The 11,093-nt window shown below is 40.3% G+C and overlaps 1 protein-coding gene and 1 pseudogene across 1 annotated transcript; one reads left to right on the forward strand and one right to left on the reverse strand.

Moving 5' to 3' along the window:
* Positions 1 to 609: 609 nt before the first annotated feature.
* On the forward strand, positions 610 to 2,436 carry LOC145462287 (uncharacterized). The gene has a single exon (XM_081445789.1). The coding sequence runs from the start codon at positions 610 to 612 to the stop codon at positions 2,434 to 2,436; it is 1,827 nt and encodes a 608-aa protein (XP_081301915.1).
* Positions 2,437 to 5,865: 3,429 nt separating this feature from the next.
* Positions 5,866 to 7,389, reverse strand: LOC145462288 (uncharacterized; annotated as a pseudogene).
* Positions 7,390 to 11,093: the final 3,704 nt, after the last annotated feature.

Consider the following 11,093-nt stretch of genomic DNA (forward strand, 5'->3'; position numbering starts at 1 on the left):
TCTCCAGACGCAAACTTCCTTTACGCTACACACTCTGAGCATCGAGAATTTCTCGCCCCGGTGGAGTAATTCGTCTGATCGACTCTGCTTGTTTTTATTCGCTTTCATACAAACATATCACCACCATTTAATACGCTCTTTCATGGAATGTTCTAACAGTAATCTACCAAGGCGAATAAATTAGAATCCGAGATTCCTGTGGGACCATCTTGTAATGCGCAGAACGTGTGCGCATTAACCAAGGAAGCTCCTTAAGCCCCGGCACCCAGAAGGAGTGTGATCAGAATTAAAAGCAGTTTCCAAGGTTGACTAACCAAAACCTCACAATCACACAACTTGATTTACTATACTGAGTGGCTTTTTGTCTCTCTGCAGCCACCAAGAGTCGATTGTAACAGTACCAAAGGTCTTATGGCTTATCCTGTTTGTATCACTGTTCCTGAAAACGCTGCTCCGCCCACCGATTGCGAAGCCGACTACATAAAACATGTGGATTATTTGGGGGAAAACGATAACGATTACTGATTCGAGTACAGGAAACTGGAAAGAAGTCTGTTGTTCGAGTACTTAAGACGTACTAATGGGAATGGTTCTTTCCCCGGTAACCTGATGTCTGTCTCTTTCAGTGAACCAATTGTGCAAAACGGGAGTAACAACTTTTGTGTAGGCATTTTGAAGAGGAACATATTTTGCGAAGGACGGCACTATCGTTACCTTGGTCATTCCGACAGTCAGTTCAGGGAGAAAAAGTGCTACTTAATGAACGCGTCGGAAGATGAAATTCATGATCTGTTGGCACGGTTTGATAACTTCGTTAAGATGACGGATGTGAGAAAGCGGTCCAAAAGAATCAGCTTGTTATTCGTTGGATTTGAACATATGCTAGACCTTGTTAGAGAGGATTACAAAGTCGAGCCAGATATCAAGAGTGGATTTTTTGGAACAAAACCGCACGCTTTTACTAATAGCTGTGGTTTTATGTCAAATGGGTTTACTACTGAGGTGCGACGCCAACTTGGCCTTAGCTATCCCGAACCTAGCGCCGTCCTAGTAAATTACCAAGGTTTTCAAGGTACGTTGGTGCTGAGAGATGACCCCACAAACGCCCCTCAGGTGCAGCCCCGCCAGTCCATGCAGAAATTCAACATTCCGAACAACGAGGTGCGTCAACATATTCCTTTCATAGGAATCTTGGATTATTCCAAGCCTCACATAAACGGGTACCTTGATACTCGATTGATCATACTTCTTCAGTCCAGAGGGGTGCCAATCAGTTATCTCCAAGCCCTGCATGAGGGTTATCTAGACTTGTTGAGGAAAATACCCGATGACTCCGCGTCCGCTCAATATCTCTTACGCCTGACTGGGAGAGATGCAGGAAATATCAGAAGTGGAATTGATAGACTTACGAGAGACGTTTTGACGACCATAAAGCGTAATGAGATAGAAGAGATGATCGATCGTAGCTATGTTCTCCCTGCCGAAGACGACGAGCCGCCAAGAAGTCCCGTGGTACGTGTCAGAATTTTGGTCCCCAAAGCTAGAGTAGTGTTTGGTGTTTGTGATCCTCACGACAGACTACAGAAGGGTCAGTGCTACTTCAAACCTACACTGCTAGATGACGAAGCCGGAGCATTTTCCTCTGAAGAACAGATCGTGGTCGCCCGCTACCCATGCTACCATCCTGGAGACATACAAATTTTGAAGTTGACCCACGGGAAGCTTGGATACGAGAACTTGAAGGACTGTCTGGTGCTACCAGGAAAGGACCACGCGTTCGAGCGCTGCGGAGGAGATCTGGGCGGAAGTAAGTTCTTTGTCAGCTGGGATCAACAACTCGTACCAAAAAAAGCCATAAACCCGTGCAGTTATTCACCGACAATAAAGGAATATACATCCGAGGCCTGTGCTAAACTGCGCGCTAATGTTAAATGGCTATTCAAGCGGAACCGAGAGAGAAAGAAGAGATGTCGAGAGGAACTGATCGAGTATTTTGCCAACTTTACGGACGACCTGCCTCAAAGGATTGACAAGACTTATATGAAGCTTGCAGCAACCCATGGCCCATCTTCCAAACAATGCAAACAGCTTAGCAAGATGTCTTACCAGGCCGCCAACCAAACGGTCGATAGAGACGTTTTGTCGCAGAAGTTAGCAATGTTTGAAAAGAATGAGACCACGAGGACCACGAGCTCTGCAGAAGCCTCATCGTCAGAGGGGTCACCTCTTCTTAGAACAGAAGAAGACGGAGAAGAAGAGCCTGGAGATAGAAATGAAGACGAAGATGAAACAAGTGTGGAGATGACAAATTGTGATGGAACAGGAGCAGTGCGATTTTTTCGCGGCGCACGTCGTAAAACGCCTCAAATGCGTCACGAGGTGCGGAAACTTGAAGAACGAGCAAAAAAGTTTGTCGAAGAAGCATTACAGGAATAAATGTGGGACTTTATCCGTACGAATAAGCTTGCAGGCTAATTAAGCTGTAGCGTGCTGCAAAATCAAAATTTCTCAATAGATCGTTTTAGTTTTCTGTTGTGAACACAGGGAGCACACAATCTCGGCCACGCCTCGTTGACGATTCGCTCAGAGAACCTGGGCTCGTAGTCTAATTGTTAAATAGGAACTCGAGTGTAAATTTGGAAGAACAAGAAATGCTGCAGAAACACAAGCCACAGGCGAATGTTTCTACCGCTTTTTTGAATTCTCCCAAACTTTCGCAATGGTTTTTATAACTCGCAAGAAACACGGAGAAAATGTTTTTTATTTCTTTTGGAAACCAATATGAGAAAACGAAAGGAAAATCACTCATTTATTTTGACTTTGAAAATGTAATTTTTTTTATATTTTTGCTGGCGCCATCATTACGTTAACAGCTTTTGACTGGCGCTGTTTTCCTTTTGAGTGATAGAAGTACTGTTTTTAGCGCGATTTTTCTTACAAGGTTATTTAACTGTAGGTAAGAAAGAAGCTCACCATGCGTACATGTATTTATTCTTTTCGTTTATCTAAAGAACTGAGATACCTCTCAAAGGTCTGAAATAATTAATGCTGTTACCAACAATAATCTTAGCTTATAGGAAAGAGGGTTGCTCTTTTTTTAAGTTTCATTCGATTAAAATGTATTCATTTTAAAAAGCGAAAACTAATCTGAAAATGGAGACAGACAAGCTAGAAGAAACTGAAATTTCCATCACGGTGTGCTTTGTATGTCTCCAAACTCGAGGGCAATTATATATCTCTTACAAATGTACGATATCATGCAAGAAATGCAATGTGACGTCATGGCTGTTTACAGTCATACCACAGTCCAATGCAAAACACCTAACTATTTACAATATTTGCCTCATTAGCATAATCAATATAGTTTCTGATGGAGCCACAAAAGCATTAGCTCTGAATCTTGAAAGGGCACAGCACGGTTAACTGTCTCAAGGAATTTGAGCCCGTTGTATTGAACACTTTTTGTGCGACGGGGGTTTAAAACTTAAAATTTTACACAGAATATATAACTCATTAGGCGCTTTTGCCACCAAGAAATTGTGCAGTTTTTTAAGCCAGTTTCTCCTCGAATATTACACGCAAAGAGCCCAAATTTCCACCTACAATAAAGTTTCAGAAGCTCTTTAAATGTTTGTAGTCAATTAGTGTCTAGTGTGATGCCTTCTCTGCGCAAAATCGTCTGTTAATGAGGAAAAATGTAAACAATGACGTCAGCAAAGATTCTCCAATACAGTTAGATTGATCATTATATAACCAAACCACTTAGCAGACCATCATGCCCCCGGGTAGGTTGCACTGATTGTGTTGGCTGCGTTGGCCGTATTTTCAGATTAAAATTCTATACGTCTGTACTCTTATTGATGATAAAAATGAGCCAATCAGCGAGCGAGAAATTAGACAGTTATTGTAAAAAAGATTTCTCTTAAAGCTACAAGAAATGCCTACGACGACTCCAAAGAGCGTCTGTGTCAGCCTCCTATGCAGACGGTTTTTGGTCTCGCCACGCAATCTTCCTTCTCTCCGGCCAGAGCGGCTCTTGTACCAGTAGGGTTGGTACTCATTAGAACAAACTCTTCTCCAGGGCTTTTACTTTAGAGATTTGGAAAAGCCCTGGGAACGAGTTTGTTGTTAGAAAAGCGTTCGTGCCCAGGAAAATCCTGAAAACCGTTTTCACGTACGGCTGCTCGATTACTGTGCCGATTTAAATTTGCCGGAGTGCCCACCTGGTGATGTCCTGTCCGGTGCGGAAGACAGTGAAAACGGGATCGTGCTTGATTGCAAGCCCTTTACAATTTGTGCCATAGAAGATGGCCTGGATGGAGACGGGGTGCAAATGTCAGTTAACAGTTAACATTTTGTCCAATTGTCAGTTGTCAGTGGAATTTTGGGCCATTTGTCAGTTGTCATGATCAGTTGAGTGGCTGTTAATTAATAATTAACTGAAGTCCTAAAACCTCTCCTGGGGCACTTTTAATTCAACCAAAAATTCCGAAAATCTCGAAACGGTGACAAATAAATACCGGGTAAGGAAATTTCGGGGGACAGTTTGCAGAAAATCCGGAAATTGTTGAAATTTTGAAAAGCGAACCATTAAACGGAATTCCGGGAGTACAAAATAACCGCAGACATTTCTATTCTCCCTGAGGCCTGAAGCGCATGGCCTTCAATCGATGATCATGTATCAGATAGTATGAGGGTCAAATTAAAAATGATTTACAATAACAGACTTATAAAGTAATAGTATTTTAATGAATTTCAAACGAATATCAAGGGCTAAAAACCTTTGGTCTGGTGTTAGCAAATCTGACTACAAATGTCAGTTGCCAGTTAAATGTTTGGGTAGTTGTCAGTTATTTTTTTTGCCATTTGTCACTTGTCAGTTAACCCCATCCAGACCCACAGAGAAATAAGAAACGAAAGTCGTTTAAGCATCGTGTTGAAAAGTCTGTAACTCCGTCTTTTTGAGGTGTAAAATTTATCCCAGTAAACCGTAAACTAACCAAATCTGTTCCAGCCCCAAAGTGAAAATATAACCCTAGAGACTCAAGACCTGATTCAGCATTGTGTGGCCGGGAGCAATTTGAGTACAATGCATACCAAAACAGCCGTGTTAAAGGACTATTTCAGCCCACTCTGGGACTAATTTCAGCCCGTGGGTCCAAAGATCAAAGTTCCCTCATGTCTCATTTCTATTTTACAATGTTTGATAAAAAGAGATCAATTTCAAATAGTAACAAAGAAAAAAAAAAATTAAAATTAGAGTTTCAGGCATATTAACTCAATTGGAACGGAAATCTCTAGCCTGCGTCGATAAATTGTTGGCGGAATTTCCATTTTATGTTGTTGACCACTGCCCCAGGTCACGTGAACAAACAGGAAATTTTTCTTTTATGACCTCATAGCGGATGAAGTTAATTTCTTAAGGGGCTTCTCTACTCCATAGTAGTTTCGTTTGCTTTTAAGTACTCATCTGAAGTGCCACACGTTGGTTGAAGAAGAAGAAAGAAGTCATCACTTAAGGTAAGATAAATAAAAAGTTTGCTGTTCGAGAAGAAAACGGTAGGTTCTCGATCGATTGATGGTTCATTGGGAATAAACCTTGTACATTTGCATTCCGTTTAGGGATTTTCGTCTCTAATCAGTGACAGATTGTATGTAAACGAGCATACTAAAGTAACGTAATCTTTTGATAGTAACTGTTAATCAAGGTAATCATCCATCACTGTAGGTTATCCATTAATGATACAGTCAGCAACTCGCCGAGTACTAATATGGCGTCTGAATGTTAAACCAAGTGTCTCTTTTTTCTTCTATGGAGCAGGAAATGTTTCTGTACGGTAAAAAGTCATTTCATATAATCATTTTCTAAACTATCTTTTTCCTTTCACCAGCAAATGTTTTTACAAATTTTTCAGCCTCCTTGTTAATAATTTCATGTACCTTGTCTCCATGACAACACTGTGGCCTGTCTCGACGCCAGAAAAGGCGGCGCTGTCTGATGAGTGGAACTTGATCATCTTCATTTTCGTTTCTTTTGTCGTTAATAGGAGGAGATGTTTCACTAAGCATAAATGTATCACGAGGAGGCACTTCACATTTTGCGCGAGGTTCCGCTTTCTTCCACTTCAGCCACTTCTTTTCCAGTGCAATTCTATCTTGGGTCAAATCATTTGCTTGGTAAAGCATCTTACTGAGCTCTCGGCACTCTTTTGATGATGGGCCAAAGGCAGCTGCATACTTCATGTAGGTCGCGTCAATCTTGTCTGTTAAATCATCTTCGTAGGAGGCAAAGTATTCGCGTATTTCCTGTCGGCCTTCTCTATTTCGCCAAGCAGGGCTCAGTTTGGTCTTGGGTAGTTGACAACAGGGTACAAATGCCGCGGCTTTGCGACATCCAGGCGTCCTCTTTGGGGGATAAGCACAGGGGCTTGTTATTTTATTTGGAATGAGTTTCTCATCCCAGCTGACAAAGAACTTGTTTCCACTCAAGTCTCCACCGGAACATTCAAACGCGTGAGGACGTGGGCCTTTGACGGGCAGAACTAGACAATCCCTCAGGTTCTCGTACCCTTGCTTTTCCTTGGTCATTCTCAGCACACGCACGTCTCCAGGATGGTAACATGGGTCTCGCATTACCACAAACTCCTGGCCAGGGATAAAACCTTCCGTTTCGTCCTCTAACATCGTGGGGTAGAAGTAGCACTCTCCGTACCCCAGTTTCTTGTAAGGATCGCAAACAGCAAACACCAGTCGAGGCTTGGGAACCAGAATTCTCGTGTATGCAGCTTTTTCCGTCTCATCCAGTTCTTGTTTTCTCAGACCTTTCAAGTGCTTTTTTGTGGTGCTATCAATGCCTTTGTGTTGAATATCTTGCAGAAGACGGAATTCTCCTTTGCAACGCAGGAAATACTCGGCCTCGGCAGTCTTCCTGCACATGTCTTCTAACAATTCATAGTAGCCTGTCTGCAAGTCGTGTAGATTCTTAGCTGATACTCCTCTATCAGCAAGAAGCATGACCATTCGAGTGTCGAGGTATCCGTTGACGTAAGGGCGGGAATAATCCACAACATCAGCGAAGCTGAACCCTTCAGGCATGTTCTCATCTGGGGTAACAAACTTCTACATTGAGTTATGGAACAGCACTTTAACGTCTGCCAAATCTTCTTTGAGTACCAGCATACCCTGGATGCCTCGATAGCGGACGTGGACAGCGCTGGGCTGATAATCAAGCTCGAAGATTCGCTGTACTTCGGAAGAGAATTCAGGAGACATAAATCCACATCCATCAGTGAAAGAGTACGTTCTGGTAATACCGCCCGTAATGTCTGCTTGCATTTTGTACTCCTTTGTAGTCAATGGCACGACTTTGTTTAGCGGCGTAAAAAGCATTGCAATATTTCTTGCCCGCTTTCCTAGGTTTTTCTCTTCAAGAAAGTCGCCAAACTTCGCCAAATGCTTGTGAATTTCGTATTGGATTGAGCAGTGTTTAGAGAGTATAAAAAGAGTGTATTTTGATGATGATAGCACTAGTTCTTAAGTAGTGGTATGGGCTATAGTCCAGTACGGATTTGACAGGTATTGTGATGCAAATGAAAAAGCATTGTTATGGAAAGGAGTTCTATTGTTTTCTCGAGTTTGACGTATCCATGGTAACCAGAAGCCCCGCCCCCTTTGACGTCATTAATCTCGTTTCCGTGTTGACCGAGTAATCTTCAAGAAAGTCGCCAAACTTCGCCAAATGCTTGTAAATTTCGTCCTGGGTGGCTCTCATCAAGTAGCAGGATTTTGTCTTCAGTTGTTCATTCGAGTGACCAAGGAAGAGGTAGGTATGTTGACGACAAAATACCCCTCTTTCTAGAACACTTTTGCAGAAGCTATTCGCTTTGTCGGCTGGCGTGATATCAAACGTCAACTTCATTAGCTTCTGGTTGAGGTCTGGCACCTCACATTTTCTCAGGTACTCTGTCAGTAAAGTGCTTTCGAGCTTTTCATGATCCACTTTGTAGTCATTTCGACCAGTGCCATGACACTGCACATTTATTATGTAGGTTTCACCTTCTTCGGTCTTTGGTGGGATCGTGGCGGCTAATAGGTCTATGCGCAAATGCCAGGACATTGGAAATCGTAGACTTTATCTCCTGTAGGAAAAGAGATTTAGAATCAGATTTAGGGTTCGCAAGTAAGGCTTTTACTTCGGGTAGAAGAGCACAATGCGTCCTCGGAATGGAATGCACAGTCACCAAAATTATTCATAATTAAGGTATTGACGAGCAAATTCATGCATGCAAATATTAAAAAAAAGTTCTCTTTGCTTTTCTTTTGGAAAAAGTGGAAATATGTCTTTATTCTTAAGTTAACAACTGTGGAAGTGTGGAAATTTGGAAATGTGTCTTGAATACTTAAGTTACCAAGTGTGGAAGTGTAAAAATCTAGAAATGGCTGTTGAATACTTAAGTAACTAACTGTGGAAATCTGGAAATCTGGAAATGTGTCTTGAATATTTAAGGTACCAACCATGGAAGTGTAATAATGTAGAAATGTTCCTTGAATACTTAAGGAACTAGCTGTGGAAGTGTGGAAATCTGGAAATGTTTCTTGAATACGTAAGGTACCTAATAAAGAAGTGTGGAAATGTGGTGAAATTGTGGAAATGTCTCCAATACTTAAGTCACCAAACGTGGAAGTGTGAAAATGTAGAAATGTTTCTTGAATACTTTAGTTCCTAATTGTGGAGCCTGGAAATGTGGCTTAAATACTTAAGGTACCAACTGTCATTATTGCCTTTCGTTATATTTTTCGGTCTCGTGAAGTGTCACACAATTTCCTTCGCACACCAATTTATAAACACGTTGTCGCGTGATTATAACAAGGAACAACCTTTACTGCTAAATGTAAGACTTTTATTTGACAAAACAACTATTGCACACGAGAATGACCAGAATGACCATATAATAACTATCTTCTTAAAAAAAGATTTCTTCTTAATAAACTATTTTACAGAGTTGAAATTTCGCAGCATTTTAGTAGACTATAACTAACGATGCCTATCATCTTACAAGCGTATCTCTGTTAACACAACTATAACTTATACGTATCAACCTTGATTGAAGGGAAACACTGATCGGAGCAAAGGCCTTGATTAAAAATAAAAAAAAAATAGTCATAATTTTTTTTTTTTTGAGGAGGGGATGGATCTATTTAGTTATATAGTAATTTTAGGAAAATCTTTCTTGTGGACTTGTCGACGTAGAGAAACATTGCCTTCCTTGAGCCACTTCATAAGAATTTTGGTAATTAAATATGAAACTGAAAAACACATATATTTCAAATTGAATAAAACGAATTATAAGACAACGCTATTATTAAGGAAAATCGTTAAGGAAAATCGTTAAGTTAAATAAGAATGTAGATAAGAATTGACAAAATCTTTTGTCTTAATTAATTCAATATGGTGTCATTGTTAACTTCTGTGAACCAAACTTTATTCATTCTTCTGTAACTTAATTGTTGAAAAAAGAATTGTAATTGTTATAATTGTGGAGATAAATAAATAACTAACTAAGTAAATAAATAAAATTTAAAAAATAGCCATAATTTACTTCTAAAAGGAAGAGAAAATAATATTTATAAAATGAAATGTGCAACTAAAATACATAAGCAGCATGCTCCTCTCAACGATGAATTTATGAATTTCTTATTGCAAATTTCACTTCATTACTTGTTTCAGTAATTCGCTCTTCCAATGAAAAGTTTAAAATGCAAAACAAGACCTGATTAAATACTCAAAGTTTGATTAATCCAATCAATCCTTGAGTATTGGATTGAGCAGTGTTTAGAGAGTATAAAAAGAGTGTATTTTGATGATGATAGCACTAGTTCTTAAGTAGTGGTATGGGCTATAGTCCAGTACGGATTTGACAGGTATTGTGATGCAAATGAAAAAGCATTGTTATGGAAAGGAGTTCTATTGTTTTCTCGAGTTTGACGTATCCATGGTAACCAGAAGCCCCGCCCCCTTTGACGTCATTAATCTCGTTTCCGTGTTGACCGAGTAATCTTCAAGAAAGTCGCCAAACTTCGCCAAATGCTTGTAAATTTCGTCCTGGGTGGCTCTCATCAAGTAGCAGGATTTTGTCTTCAGTTGTTCATTCGAGTGACCAAGGAAGAGGTAGGTATGTTGACGACAAAATACCCCTCTTTCTAGAACACTTTTGCAGAAGCTATTCGCTTTGTCGGCTGGCGTGATATCAAACGTCAACTTCATTAGCTTCTGGTTGAGGTCTGGCACCTCACATTTTCTCAGGTACTCTGTCAGTAAAGTGCTTTCGAGCTTTTCATGATCACTTTGTAGTCATTTCGACCAGTGCCATGACACTGCACATTTATTATGTAGGTTTCACCTTCTTCGGTCTTTGGTGGGATCGTGGCGGCTAATAGGTCTATGCGCAAATGCCAGGACATTGGAAATCGTAGACTTTATCTCCTGTAGGAAAAGAGATTTAGAATCAGATTTAGGGTTCGCATGTAAGGCTTTTACTTCGGGTAGAAGAGCACTGTGCGTCGTCGGAATGGAACGCACAGTCACCAAAATTATTCATAATTAAGGTATTGACGAGCAAATTCATGCATGCAAATATTAAAAAAAGTTCTCTTTGCTTTTCTTTTGGAAAAAGTGGAAATATGTCTTTATTCTCAAGTTAACAACTGTGGAAGTGTGGAAATTTGGAAATGTGTCTTGAATACTTAAGTTACCAAGTGTGGAAGTGTAAAAATCTAGAAATGGCTGTTGAATACTTAAGTAACTAACTGTGGAAATCTGGAAATCTGGAAATCTGGAAATGTGTCTTGAATATTTAAGGTACCAACCATGGAAGTGTAATAATGTAGAAATGTTTCTTGAATACTTAAGGAACTAACTGTGGAAGTGTGGAAATCTGGAAATGTGTCTTTGATACTTAAGTAACTAGCTGTGGAAGTGTGGAAATCTGGAAATGTTTCTTGAATACTTAAGGTACTTAATAAAGAAGTGTAAAAATGTGGTGAAATTGTGGAAATGTCTCCAATACTTAAGTCACCAACCGTGGAAGTGTGAA

Source organism: Orbicella franksi, chromosome 12, assembly GCF_964199315.1.
Source record: "Orbicella franksi chromosome 12, jaOrbFran1.1, whole genome shotgun sequence".
Lineage (NCBI taxonomy): Eukaryota > Metazoa > Cnidaria > Anthozoa > Scleractinia > Merulinidae > Orbicella > Orbicella franksi.

Excerpts from the sequence above, each read along its gene's own strand:
- LOC145462287 (XM_081445789.1), top strand. The coding sequence starts at position 610 with ATGTCTGTCTCTTTCAGTGAACCAATTGTGCAAAACGGGAGTAACAAC.